The sequence below is a fragment of the Melanerpes formicivorus genome, unplaced genomic scaffold (assembly GCF_026170545.1).
Source record: "Melanerpes formicivorus ecotype bairdi unplaced genomic scaffold, bMelFor1.0.p_v2 SCAF_2, whole genome shotgun sequence".
Classification (NCBI taxonomy): domain Eukaryota; kingdom Metazoa; phylum Chordata; class Aves; order Piciformes; family Picidae; genus Melanerpes; species Melanerpes formicivorus.
Genome location: NW_027142354.1, coordinates 19132810 through 19148113, shown reverse-complemented (window position 1 = coordinate 19148113; position 15304 = coordinate 19132810). Strand labels below are relative to the sequence as shown.

Genomic DNA, 15304 nt, shown 5'->3' with positions numbered 1-15304 from the left:
CTCACTGCAAAGGATGCTGCAAACCTCACTCGTCATCTGCAGTGGGATCAGGAAAGAAATTTTCTTACTATGAAAAATTTAATAGGTCCTTCTTATACGTGTTTCATTCTTTTCCACAGTACTTTCCCTTCCCAATGAGTATAGGTAAAGAATATGGATTCAGAGAAATAGACAGAAGTCATTAATTGAGATGGTTTTATCCATGTTCTGGGGCACAAACTCAGTCCTGCAAGTTCCATTGTCAATCTGTAAGTTTGCATCAGGGTTCATCAAGGTGTGGAGGTTAACGGCCCTGCACTGGTACTGAAGCAGTAGCTGTCTGTTTTGAACACACCTCTGTCTCTGCTATTATTCATCTGTATGCTCTGGTCAATATTTGATAGCATAATTTGCTTTAAAGAGACCAGCTGCTCAACTTGAAAATAAATAAATACATCAACCTGACATGCTTACTTGGTTCTCAAGTGAGAAGTGTCCCAAGTTAGCTTATTTAAAATGGATGCTGTTGGACGTAATGCTAAAGGAAAAGCAAAGATATGAAAAAATTGTCACTTTGAAACATCAGAGTATATATCTGATGTTCTGTCATCTTGATATAAATCAATATCTAGCATTTGTCTAAAATAAGCCTCTAGATGTAGCAACATCTGCATAACTTTCCTTGTGTGTTTTGAACTACTACTCCCTCTACAATTTGACAAATTTTCATTTATTTTTATATTTCAAAAACCTTGGTAGAAGTTCATTCACTCTGGTAATCCTGGGCATCATATCAGAAAATACTTAGTTGCATCATTTGGAAATGAAAAAATACTCGCACATTTCAGCTCTAAAATCTCTCCAGGTTGCAAAGCTAATTCTGCTAATGCAGCCTTGGAGCTGCATGAGCTCAGAAAGCGGTATTTCGTCACCTTCAAAGCAAGGTCTTTTTCCGCAAAGACACTTTATTTCGGGACGAGCGCGGGAGCTCTGCGGCGGGTGGCACCTGCCGGGCCGTCTCCTGCTGGGCCGGCCTCCTGCGACGGCTGGAGTTCATTCGGAGACTGGCCGGCCGCAGGGCGGCGTTGGAGCCGCTACCTCCTGCGGGCCGGGTCGCCCGGCAACGCGGCGGACGCGACGGGACACGAAGCCATGGCCTCCAAGGCGAGCAAGCGGTTCGGCAGCTGTACCAGCTCCTTCGTCAAAGAGTAAGAGCCCTGGGAGGGAAGGAGGGACGACGGAGGAGAGGGGCTGCCACCCGATGGCCGGTCGCGGTGGACGAGAAGGCTAGGCTAGGCGACAGACCTGGTGCATGGTTGGGGCGGCTGCTGCTGCTCCCGGGAGGAGGCTCAGCCGATCCCACGGTCGCCTTGAAACTTGTCCTAGGGCTCCTCGGCCATTCGCTCGGTGTTGGTCGGGCCCAGGAGGCCGTTAAGCCGACAGGGTTGGGCTGCGCGGTCCGCTGAGAGCGGCGCTGCCCGTGCTTCTGTATGGCGGCCTGGTTACTGGCACCGGCTGGACATAGCTGCTTGCCCAAAGTCCTGTGCGTGCGAATAACTTATGCTAAGGAATTTTACTTGTTCGAGTGGATGCTTAACTAAAAGTGGTTTCCGTGGACAAGGTGAGGGGGTTCGTTGCTGGATTTTGTTTGATTTTGTTTGTTTGTTTGTTTAAACTGGATGCCCACCTTGATGTTGAAGTTGTACTTTTTCCTCCTATGGTATTTCTTATGCACCTGTTTGGTAGTATCATTCTGCAAAAACGATGCAATGTGTGTCTTATACCATAACCTGGTCTGGTAGACAAGATACTTTGGACCTTGAGGAAAGCAATAGGAACAAGAAGATCCAGCACACATGGTGCATGGGCCTTGCAACATGGCTATTTATTGTGGGATAGTATGTTTGACACAGATCACAATATGAAGTATTCAACTTAGGGTCAGGAGAAGAGAGAGGTGTTCACTGGAATGTCATTTGGGTTTAAAAGAACCTTGAAACTGTGAACTGGAACAATAATTTTGGGAATACACACCTTCCATGTTCATCAGGTAGAGGATCTAAGTAGTTTTCACGGCAAAATGGTTAACAGCTCTTATAGCACGTCAGTTTCATTTGCAGAAGGAAACAATTCCCCATGCCTTTCTATTTCTGAAATATTTCTATGTAAGTTGCACCTCTTGAGATATTTTAGTGATTCACTGTTTGCTATGTATTTAGTGTGAATTTGTATATTTCAGTGAAAATGTATATTTCTTCCTGCAAAGATGAATAAATAAAAGCCTTTCACTTTCTTTTACTGTTGGTATTTTGGCCTGTGTATTCTATTTCTACGTTTTGAGCAGCTTTCTCATCCTAACATAGGTAAGCCTGAATGCATGGCACATATCTAATATATGTGCTCACACCCTTTTCTTTTTCTTGCCCTGAATAAAGGTTTCAATTTCTTTCTTTCTTGAAATCAATCTTCAAATGCCCCTTTGGATATTTCATATCCAGTTACCCAGCCTCTGCTGCAAAGTAGCTTCTTATTCCTTGTTTTCATACACCTGTTTCGTATTTCACACCTTGATTCCCATTTTGGTAAGTTTTCTGGTGTTGGAGACAGCCAGTGTTTCCAATTCCTCCTTTCTCCTCACTGCATCCCTATGCTTAGTAACTTTTTTGTTTTGACCACATCCATGCAGCCCCTCATATTTACTGTTTCAAGTATCTTATCAGAATTTTTCTTACTCTATCTAAACTGTCAAGGACACTAAGCCCAGTGTCAGAAAAGTATTATACCATTCTTAGTCCTTCTGAAAGTGCTGCAACATTCCTCTTCTTTTGTCATACTATATGCCAGTGGTCTCTGAACTTGTTTGATTGTGCAACCCTAGCAGTTAAATATTTATTTAAAATTTTTATATATGCACTACTGAAGTTGTAATTATAATTATTTCCTTGTGTGCACATCCCACTTTGGAGACCACTGCTATAAGCTATAGAATTTCTATGGCAAGAACAAGCAATTAGGCACTTTCAAGTTTTGAATTGCAGTCTGCTTAACTCTACAGGGAGCTTTTTATTTGGATCAGCCTTAGAACTACAGGTGGTGATTTATGCAAAATGGAAGCTGTGTTTCATTTTTGAGCATTGCTTCTAGAGTGTTTTCCCCTTTGTCACAGGATTTGTGATATCAGAATGATGGGAATTCAATTGACAGCAGACAGATTAACATGTTGTTTCTTTATTTGGAAATGGAAAGATGCGGTATAATAAGCATATCTGTACTACAGTAAAGATATTCTGCGTTTGCAGGTCCATGAAAAGAAGATGCAAATGTAATTGCTTTCTAGAAAATACAGTCTAGCCCTAGATGCAGAGAAATCAGGCTGGATCTGTATCATTGTTGTCAAGAAAAACCAGAATAATACCAAGCTGATTCTGCAGGACTCTACTCTGGGACAAAATTATTAATATTAACACTCTTAATATTTGTAATTGTTGAGAAAATCTGCTGAACATAGTGATAAAACAATTGTACCATGCAACCCCCTGATTTAGTCCTCATTTGGCTGTTCCTGTGTTGGACAAATTGCTCTGTTTTCTCAGGCAGTGATTTTCCTTTAATGGTAGGCAAGTGTTAGTAGTAATCATGAATGTTTTATCAAAGACAATTTGCTAGGTCTTTTTTATTAGCAGATTAGCAGGTTGTGGAGATTAAAGGTAAATCTTATACACACGCTGTAAGATTGGGGCTGTGTTCACTGGAGATACGACAATTAGTAGATATTTCCTTGACATCTGTTTACATTCATTCTGTTACTTAGCTTGTTCAGTGCATTCGTGAGACAACTTTTAGTGTACAAATTTTGTGGAAGGCTAAGAGAACTTAAGTAATGTTACTATTGCTGTATCTGAAAGAGGAATGGTTGTTTGCAAGCTGCCTGAGAAAGTTTTTCCTTGAAAGTGTAGTGTTCTGTGATGATTGCAAAGTAAGTTTTCCCTGAGGATCTTTGTTTTGGTTTTGGATGCAACTTGCAGTTGCAGGGATAAAAGTGTTAAAACTGTTTTGTCTAGTATTTTCTTTCTGATAGCAAATTCTTCTTGGTTTTATATATCTGCAGTGGCTGAAATGCTGAATAGAAATGTCAGTAAGATGAAAAGAGAAAAAATACAAATAGCTTTTAGAAATAATTAGTGAAAAAAATAATTCTGAAAGCTGTCAACGCTTACCACAAAGAATTACAGCGTTACATTTTCAGGTCTTGTGGGTAACAGTAATTTAGAAGTCCTCTGAGAATGCTTTCAACAGTCAGAACAGTACATCTGCACTGTGGAAAATCAAATGGGCATTATTGGTAGATATATTGTGATGCTGGAGTGACACCTCAGGAACATATGAAGAAGGAAGAAAAACTCCTTTGGATTTACTAAACCAGACTGCACTTGGATTCCTGCAAGATGCTACACTGGTTCTCTCTTCATTACTGCTTTCTAATTAGGTAGCAGTTACTTTCAGGAGCTAGGCAATTGACGGAGATGACAAGCTGAAGAGCTCAAAAGAACTGCTGTCCTTAGAGCTTTTCTTAATTGCACCATTAGAGGCTACCGCGAATCTGATCTTTTCCAGGTTGCAACAGCTGTAGCGAATAGGAACTGATGTCTTTGTCAGCACTGAAAGATACTCTGGCTAGTAAGAATAGTGATTAATTAAAATGCCTTTTAAATTAATTTAGTGAAGCTCTATACCATCAAGCACCATTTTATGAATTAAATCTTAGTCATCAGCATGTATCTGAATTAAGATCTGGATTATTAGGGACACAACTGAGGAGTCAGGGCCAAGAGAGGAGATTTAGAGATAATTGTGGCACAGACATAGGTCAGCATTATATAGGGGAAGATCAGAGTGGTGCTGAAGTTCTTTTCAGGAAGAGCGGTAACTAAAAGCAGTATTTACTGCTGATGGATCTGTAAGAGCTTGCAAAGAGACTCTGAAGCCTGAATCTGCTGTAAGAAATACAAGTTCAGCTGTGTGCCTGATTGATTGCAATGAGTAGCATCTTGCTGCACTGCTATTGTATGGTGAATTGCTTTACTAAAGCCTAGGATTACCTAATGTTTGCTATTAGTCTTAAAGGCTGGAATAGTAAGAACTGAAAAAATAGCATCACTGCTAATTCACACTTGAATTCCCATATGGCTGGGATTAAGCTTCAGCCAAAGTTTACGACCAAGGTTTTTTTCCATTGCCATCATGTGTTCTTCAGGTAAGTATTCTTAGGGTTTAGATTACAGCAGTGGTTTAGCGAATATAAACTGAACAGATTAACTTTTTGATGTTTTGGATGGGCCTTGCTAGACTGACTGAAATTTGGAAATGGCAAGAGGTAGTGTCTTGTGGATAACAACATGATGGTTGAACTTGAAGCTGCTATTAGTGCTGCACTGGAGTGCTTGTCTTGGTTAGTGTAAGTTTTAATGACCACTAAAAGTTTCAATGAAGTCATGGAACAAGGCTGTGGAAAAGATTTGTGGTGTATTTTGGTCTGCAGCAGTTGTTTATTTCCAGTTTCCTGATAATCCTGAGGAACAGGCATTTTGAGATCATGGTCTCAATAGCAGGCTGTTAATTGCAATGATTCTAAAGATTAAGAGAGTTATTTTGTTTTGAATAGCTGCCCTGAGCCTTTTGGAAGGATTTATTGGCTCTTTGCATTTCCAACATGACAAAGGCATTTCCTGTTCTCTCAAATAATTCAGAAGCAGCATAAATCTGTAATGGCGCCAGATTCCAAAATGTTCAGGTGCAGAATTGAAGGGAGACATGTCAATGTAGCTTCAAACTTAATCATCTAAATCTGAGCAAATGTTAGCACCATGCATATGCATACTTTCCCCAGGGACAGTAATCATAGAATTATTCAGGCTGGAATGGACCTCTGAGATCATCAAGTCTAGCCTATGACCTAATACCACCACATTGGCTCGAGCATGTCACTAAGTGCCAGTCTTTCATTAAACCCCTCCAGGTAAGGCAACTCCACCACCTGCTCGTGGATGAATGTGTTATGATCATAGGTTCATTTTATGTGAAATTCTTTGGTTCGTGATACTCCTTCAGAAGTTGTTTATTGCATCAGTGTGCATCTGCAAACTCTTTTACTGTGCTGTTGTACCAATATCTAAATTGCAATCTGACAAAATGCTAGGGACATTCCTAAACAGTTTTTATTGTCCTTCCTGAGCATAAAATACCTGCTTTTCATTTATTGTCCTTCAATGTCTAGTTGCTTTGCATGTAACTCGTATTTCCAAGGCTAGTATTTCTGTTTGTCACAGGAACAGAGTTAAGCACAATTGGAATTTTTAGTGTCAGTCTTTTCTTGTCAGAAAGATGAAGATCTTGTTCTCAGCAACTATGCTTCATTCATCAAAATGTTTCAGTACATAAATGCAGTGCCACTATAATCTATGTTGGTACCTTTTATTTTTCCTTCTGCTGTTAACTTTTACTTAGTCTCATACTTTGTGGTGGGACAATGGGATCTTCCCCAAGTACATATGATAAACAGGTTAAAATAGAATATAAACCAACCCTTAAGTTGGATTTTTTATTAAATTAAATTTTAATTAGGAAATTATACATTCAAATTAGTGTTTTTACTAAAATATAATTAAAACAAGGAACCCCTGAGAACTCAGGCTACCCCAGTCTTTGGATTTGAAACTCAATGGACTCAATGGGCATGAAAACATTAAGTAACTTAATGCTGTGTTACCTTATGGTCTTAGTTTTAGATTTTTCTTTCCATGGAACTCAAAATAATGTTTTGTTTTGTTGTTTCTTCCTTCTTTTTTTTTTCTGTACTAAGACATAATCACACAAGAGAAAATTAATCTATTGTGATTATAGGAAATACTCATTTGCCTTATTACTCTATTTATCTTCAGATTTTTATATGCATCTTCATTTCTTTCTCTAACACCAGTCTAGCACTCTGTTTTGGTTTTTATGTTCAGCTTCTAAGTTTTTTGTTGCTTCAGATTTTTATATAGGAAAAAAGTGTAGTTGGTATACACAGAACAGAACAGCAAAAGTCTGTATTATGTTAATGAGAACTGATATAAGCTTCTAAATATATGAATATCAGTTTCATCTGGAATGTTAAAATTTGAGACCAAAACTCAGACATTATTTAGAAGGCAACAAATGGAATCAGGCCAAAAATTAAGAACAAACTAAATTTAAAAAAAACAAAACAAAACAAACCCCACAAAACTAGACAGTTCTAAACCCAACAATGATTCTAGGCCACTACTTTATTTGAAATAATGTCCAGGAAACACAACTGTGTACAATTTGGGTGAGGGATTTGGCATGCAGCTCCACCCCTCCCACCCTCCCCTTTCTATAATCAGGAAGCAAATTGAGAAGGAACATTACACTAAAAAGGGCAATGAAAAAAGATTTCAGGGCCTTGGGACAATTGGTCAATGGATCAGGAGACTAAATGTTCCTCTCTATGCTTCCAGTTGCAGGAAATTATGAGGTGGTAAACAGGAAGAACCAGCAGATCAGTACCTGGCTCCAAGTCTGGTGCTACCAGCAGGACTTTGAGTTCTTTGACCATGGCTTGATTACAAGACACCAGGCCCAATGGTGTCTTTTCAGTGGTGCCCAGTAACAGAATACATGTACCCAGGTGGCCAAGAAGGCCAATGGCATCCTGGCCTATATCAAGAATAGTGTGGCCAGCAGGAGCAGGGAAGTCATTGTGCCCCTGTACTCTGCACTGGTTAGGCCACACCTTGAGTACTGTGCTCAGTTCTGGGCCCCTCAGTTTAAGAAGGACATCGAAACACTTGAACGTGTCCAGAGAAGGGAAACAAGACTGATGAGAGGCCTTGAGCACAAGCCCTACGAGGAGAGGCTGAGGGAGCTGGGATTGTTTAGCCTGGAGAAGAGGAGGCTCAGGGGAGACCTCATTGCTGTCTACAACTACCTGAAGGGTGGTTGTAGCCAGGAGGGAGTTGGTCTCTTCTCTCAAGCAACCAGCACCAGAACAAGAGGACACAGTCTCAAGCTGCACCAGGGGAAGTTTAGGTTCAAGGTGAGGAGAAAGTTCTTCACTGAGAGAGTCATTTGCCATTGGAATGAGCTGCCCAGGGAGGTGGTGGAGTCATTGTCCCTGGAGGTGTTCAAGAGGGGATTGGATGTGGCACTTGGTGCCATGGTCTAGTCATGAGGTCTGTGGTGACAGGTTGGACTCGATGATCTTTGAGGTCTGTTCCAAACTTGGTGTTACTGTGTTACTGTAACAAGAGGTAATGGTCACAAACGTGAACATAGGAAGTTTTGTCTAAACATGATGGCTATAAGCGGAAACACAGTAAGTTCCACCTCAACACAAGGAGAAACTTCTTTACTGTGAAGGTGATGGAGTACTGGAATAGGCTGCACAGAGAGATTGTGGAGACTTCTTCTCTGGAGACTTTCAAAACCTGCCTGGATGCATTCCTGTGTGGCCTGCCCTAGGTGATCCTGCTTTGGCAGAGGGATTGGACTAGAAGATCTCTAAAGTTCTCTTCAAACCCCTAATATTGTATGATTGTATGATTTTATGACGAGGAACTTCTTTACTTTGAGGGTGGTAGAGCACTGGAAGAGGCTACCTAGAGAGGCGGTGGCGTCTCCATCTCTGGGGTCATTCAGACCCTGCCTGGATGCTGTCCTGTGCAAACTGCTGTAGGTGAATCTGCTCTGGCGGGGAGGTTGAACTAGATGATCTCTAGAGGTACCCCTTCCAACTCTTATAATTTTATCATTCTGTGACTCACCTTCCATTAATATGCAGGCAAATAAGAAAACACATGGACTTCTACCTGGAAATGCAAAATGTGAGGCTAGATGACCATTCTGTCTTAGCAAATGTACCCACATCTGAAAAGGCTCATTCCTAGCACGTTACTGAAGTCTCTTAGCAGTTTGTCTGACAACTAAAAAGATGTCAGCTATACTTAGAAATTAGAATATTACACTTGAAAGTTGTGATCCAAATTACAGACTCCTATAAAAATTATATGCCTTTAAAGAATAATCAGTTGGTATTAATCTTTTCTTTCTATAATCACTTTAATTTTCCATGTTTTGATCTTGCTTTGCACAGAATGCACTCTGTGCCTTTTTGTGGAAGAAATTGTACTCCAGTACACAAAAATGAAATGTCCAAAACCTGTTACAGGTTTCACAAACTATCACTGCAATTAAATGCTTTATTGTCATAGTTGAACTGCAACCATGGCTTGAGTCTCTCCTCAAACATGAGAGCTCTGAGCATTTCAACTGGTATATTATTCTTTGGCAGAGAGTTCTTTAAATAAGTTTCTGAGATAAGAATAATTGTAAGTTATAACACATACGTATTTTGGCTTTATTCTGTAATTGCTGATGACTACATTACTAATAAAGAGAAGACTATGCTGCCTTAGCTGCTTATTAGATAGTCTTATCGTGACTTACTCTGTCCTTTCCTCTTCTGAAGAACGGCGCTAGGTATGAAGAAAAAGAGTAAATAATTTTGCCATGGAGTAACTGATTCTTGGTCAAATATTCTCATATCCTTTCCATATTCTTATGAACTTCAGTGTTGCCATGGTTTTGGCTGTGGGTTTCTAAGATACTGAGATGCTACTTTTAAAAGCTATTTCAGTGATAAGAGTTTAAAAGAATTTTCTGCCATGAATAAGGTCTTTAAAGGGGCCTTTTGTCTTTGACTTCTGAAAGGACTAGGGAAAAAGTTAAGTGGCATGTTTGGAGGAGAAGCTGAGATATCTCTTTGTTTTCAGCCCTGATTTTCCTAACATAAAAGTCTTATTTGGGCCAGAAATGGTTTCTCCTGTTTCAAATAATCCAAGAAATGGGATAAATTTTTCTTTACTGCTTTCTGGTAAGCAGAAAGCTACCCAAATTCTCATTTCCCTGTGACACAACATCAGTATCTACTGGGGAATATGAGATGTGATATTCCTCACTGCTATCTCTTCCTTCAGATTGCTCTTCTGTAGATATAGAGAAGTTCAGAGCATCCAGAGGAGTTGAAGGAGAAAAGAAAAAGTCTCATCACTGTGCCTCATTCGTTGATGTGCCAGATACTAGTTAGCATGATAGTTACAGATACTAAGTAGCATGTCATGTTACTGAATCATTTCCGTTAATTATTTGCCATCCCAAGATTTGTAATTAGTGTGAGATTAGATGTATGTTAATAGTATATTTTCTGGGATTTGAATGAAATGAAACTTTACAGTGTAATAGTTGCAGAAATTTCATGGGAAGAATAAATAGTATTTAATGAAAGATGAAATATTGGCAACACTTCCCAGGAAGCAAGGTGAAAACTATTAGCTTCAAATAAATTTTGTCTTCTGTTGGGATATTATTGTGATCAAATTCGCAGTTTATTTTTTAATCTTTAAAACATGCAATGAGTAATGTTTGTGACCATTTAGAACACCTACAGGGAGCACTAAGATGGAATGAAGTGAAGGCCTGTTGGCAGTTATTTAGCAACAAGTGCCCTGCTGTGCAGATAAACAAATTCTTAGCAGAGTGAAACAAATGAAGAACAAATGCACAAACATTACATCTACAGAAAGGCTGGCATGTAAATACCAAATCAGACCACGTAAATGTTATCATACTGCAAATAAATGGCCGGTTTGTTTAAACAGTCACCCTTATAGATACCAATGCTCAGCCTTTTGAGTCTCTAAAACGGGCTTTAAGAAAACACATACTTGACTCCACTTTGTAACTTAGCTAAGAACAGGTGCATAGACAGTAACTGGCAGCTGAAGCAGCCAACAAGTATTTGATACCATGCTGACATCATACCTGCTATATAAGTGGAGGGCTGCCTGGGCTAAGGGGGAGTGCTTTGAGTTTATGACTGTGATATGGCAGCTTTGCAATGGGACAAGGGCAGGTGGATCACAGTATTTCTTTGTACTGTTCTATTAAACTCTCTTTATCTCAACCCACTGGGCTTTGCCTTTTTCTTCCAATTCACCTTCCCATGTTGTGCGAGGGGACAGTTGCATAAGCAGCAGCATGCAGCTCAGCTACTGCCTGGGCCTGAACCATGACAAATTCTCAGGCAGAGATGCCGATACTGCCAATACAAAGACAGGATTAGAAAAATCAGTGTCTTCCTGAATACTAAAAAGTCTGCATAATGTCACAAAATTATTATTATCCGGTGATTTGAAATGACACAAGTGCTGGGAACGGATGATGGAGAAGATGTGTCATTCTGAAACTAAATATCAATACCTCTGCAATGCTCTTGAGAAGACTCCCTTCAAAGTTGGTAGGTTCCCTCTGTGAGGAATAGTCATAGATAGTTCACCGGTAGATTTATCTACTTGAAAATATTCACTTCCCTGACTCCACTGACCATGCTGACAAGATCTTGCTCACAGATTAGGTGAGCAGCAGTGGGTGTATATGCTTACAGACTAAATGGCTACATTTAACTTGAAGTCTTTGAAAAACTTAGGTCACAATTTTTGGCTTTTTATCCTGTTGTGTTTGTCTACCCTGCTATTCCCTGTTGGCATTATATCAGTCAGACCGGTATTCTTGTTGAAGATGCTTCAAGGGTCAGATGTGAATTAGTCCCAACTTCATAGCATTTCTCCTATTAGGCAATTTACTCTTCCTTTTCTCCTTTAGGACTTAGCACAGAATTAGAAAGAAGTCTGTTAGTAAGTTGATGATTAAAATACTGTTTGCACAATGAAGCCATCCTGCTTGAGTATGAGACATCCACCTTGATTTGCATCGTCTTTGTGTCTGTTAGTTTATGTCAATGAATTCTCAATGAATTGTATGAGTCCATTCTTGTAATACAGGAACTTCTTAAGATCCTTACTCAAACACAGTACTTTAATAAATGCAGCTATGTTTAGGTTTGTGGGTTTTGTTTGGTTTTTTTCATAGTTGTTTACATGTGGAGTCCAAGTAACTTGCTTTCTGTATGAATTTTTCAAAAATTTTCTGGAATCATCCTTTTTGAATAGCTGCAGTGTTGAGCTTCCCCAAATTATTTCACACATCTCAGTCATAGGTAGCACTGTTTTTGTCTCCCATGTCAGTGCTGAGGATATTCAAAGTCAAAGGCCAAAACTAATTTGCTTAGTGTGACAGTAAGCTAGGCAAGTCTTTTCATATCTCATTTTTTTAAAAAGAAAAATTGCTTTCTTAATTATTCCATTATTGTTCCAAAGCAGTCAGACTCTTATGGCAATTATTGCAATTACTATTTGAGAATGGCTTCAGAGAATCATCATTATTATTATAATTATTGAATAAAACTTCTTTGCTTCTCTATAAATATTTAAAAGATTAAATGCAGACTTATAGTGAGAAAAAAGCACAACAAATAAGAAGTAGTTCTTGAACATTTAAAGTCACTACATGCATCATTCATATTTCATCTGAAATAAGAAAAAGTATAAAAATTAATTATCCTAACTTGTCAGGTTTTGCTTAAAAGTATACGTAAGAGGCTCCCAAGAGTTGGATTTAAATAAATACTGAAAGGGGCAAAGTTTCAAAATAATCAGGTATTTAAGCTGTTGGTACAGGTGGCATTCTTTTTTTCATGGTTGTTCATGCATTCCCTTTCATGCAGATACTTTGACACAACTAGAACTGGTACAGACATTCCTCGTAATCCAAAGAAACTGATAAACATTTCAGGGTATTCAATTGTTTGTTTAATATTATTGAGGATAGACTGAAGCACCATTTAGTCCTCAAGAAAATACTGGAGGAAAAAAGATGCCATTAATGAAATATCAAACATGACAGAGAGGGACTGGAGGTCATTTACAGATGAATATGACAAAGATGGAAAAGCAAAGCAAGGTATAACTCCAGAGCATACATCTTCCTTCCAGTTAGGATAGCAGAAGCTGTATTTTTTATTTGCACAGCAGAAGGCACAGATGGCATTGAATTTTCACAGCTGTCTTCCAGTAAGAGTTACCAGTAGCATGGATGAATGCAGTTACTGTCTGGAGAGTGAGAAATCTTCATTTTTACCCACTTCCTTATTATTACTAACAACAAAATATTATGTTGATTGAAAGGTGCCTCTGGAAGCCATATAATCCAACTCCCTGCTCTAAGCAGGGCCAGTTTAGATCAGCTTGGTTAGATCCTTCTCCATTTGAGACAATAGTGAGAGTGCTGGTAGCACAAGAGGCTATGAGAGTGAAATATAACTAGGGACAGAACTGGCTGGTCTAGCAGCTCACAGGTGCCTAGCAGTGGGAGTATTTTTCCCAATATGTCTTTTTCTCCATGGCAAGCTCCTTTTGGTTGGTTGGGAAAATAAAAAATAAAAAAAGAAAGCCTTCAGGTGTGTGAATGAGTTGAACTGAGTTGTGAATGTTAGGACTGGTACAGTAGAAAAAGGAGGTAGAAAAAGGAGAACCATGTAGCTTGAAGCAGGGGAAAAGGAAGGGGAGGAAAATGCTCTTGGATAATGTTGTTGTGCTTTAGCTGTCCCATTTACTTCATCAGCAATCCTCATATAAATGCATTTAAATGTTTTGTTGATTTATACTAATAATGCCATTTAGTACTTCTATAGGCATAGTTATCTTAGTGACAAAAAGTAATTGTAGTTACTGACAGTGCAATGTTATTACAGTATATTAAAAAGAATAATATTTTATGAACAAAAAAAAAAGTCTTCCTGGTACCCTTGTGTAATATACTATTCATTTTTATTCATTCCTCTGTTGGTTTCCCAGCACGTTTGTGTCTTCCCATGGAGGTGCTTCCAACGAGAAGTGGAGATTTCCTATTTGGCCAGAATGGAATGAAGCAGATATCAATGCTGAAAAATGGGATACTGGAAAAGTTGGAAAAGAAAAAGAAAAACCTGGGAAAAGTCCTGTTTCAGTAAGTTGTATGACACATATATATATTTCTAGTTTGGTTTTTTGTGCCTGTATTTAATAGAGTATTTCTCACAACTTCAAAATAATTTCTTATTGATAATAATTTTCAATCACATCTTTTCAATAAACTTAAATAGTTCCCTACTAAACTAAAAGTACTGTGCATTTGTTGCTTCTTAAACAAACTGTTAACATTAACTGTATGAGCATTAATGTTTGCACGTTAATCATTTAAAAAACTGCAATCCCTACGTTATTAAAAGTGGGGACATGGGAACAGCTGAACTGTTGTGGTATGTCAGAGTGATACCTTCTCTGGGCACTGCCGTTTCTGTGGACTCCAATGGTTAAGTTCACCTGTCTTTACTATGGGGAAAAAAATCCCAGAAGTTTTCTTTTGGTTTGGTTTACACACATCAGTTTCTGGAAATATGATGCAATGTCTGAAGTTCTAGTATGCAGAGAATAGTTTCAGAAGATATTGTTATTTTCCAGAAAGTAAGGTCCACCAAGATGCAGAAAAATTCCTCAGTGTTTTCAACTTTGGAATGACTTTATGCCTCATGTGGATTTTTACTACTTTGAACTGGTTACCATTACAGAATAGATGTTTGTTTTATGCAGAGTAGTATAAAGAGTTAAAGAATTTCTTAAACTTAGTGTTTGAAAATTGTATTTAAAATTCATTTAATACTGTGTTTAATCATCTATTTTAAATGCAAATTCAGCATTGTTCAGATGCTTATTCTGTATGTATTCTTGTGTGTCATGTATATGTTTACATATGGGTTTGTAGATTATTATTATTTTTTAATTATCATAGGCTTAAATATATTGTACCCATATGGGACTAAAGTACTCTTTTGAGAGAAGCTATAGATTGCATACTGAATGCTGCCATTAATTTGACAGGGAAGTAATTTTCCTTTGTGCATTATCACATTTAGTGTCTTTGGGCTGTGCTCTAAGCATTCATTGAGCATTAATCAGTTAGGTCTGCCAGACACTATTAAGATGAAATTTTAGAATAATTGTAACTGAAAATTTGTCTTCCTTACTAGCCGAAGAGGCATTCTGAAGTCTTTACTGGAAGCATTCAATTCGTCAGCCACAAGTTATGGGAAATGTTGCTATTTCTACAAGTTTAAAGGAATTCTTAAACATGTCTGAGCAGATGAATTTAGAGATCTAAAGAATGTTTTAATGTGACCTCATTCCATACAAGCAGCTAGCCAGAATTCAACATTGTATAGGGCAGTTCAGTTAGAAACAGTGATGGCATCCACTACCTTTGAGTACACTTAGAATACGAATATAAACAATCTGGTTTTCTTTTGTGAGAAAAGGAATAGATATGAAGCTCT

General features: G+C 38.5%; 1 protein-coding gene across 1 annotated transcript in view; it reads left to right on the top strand.

The window, feature by feature from the left end:
• Nucleotides 1-673: 673 nt before the first annotated feature.
• Nucleotides 674-15304, top strand: part of ADGB (androglobin) — a 106093-nt gene continuing 91462 nt past the window's right edge. The window contains exons 1-2 of the mRNA XM_068152396.1: nt 674-1187; nt 13791-13941. Coding sequence (XP_068008497.1) covers nt 1132-1187; nt 13791-13941 — 207 coding nt within the window. The 5' untranslated portion in view covers nt 674-1131. The remainder of the gene's footprint in view (nt 1188-13790; nt 13942-15304) is intronic.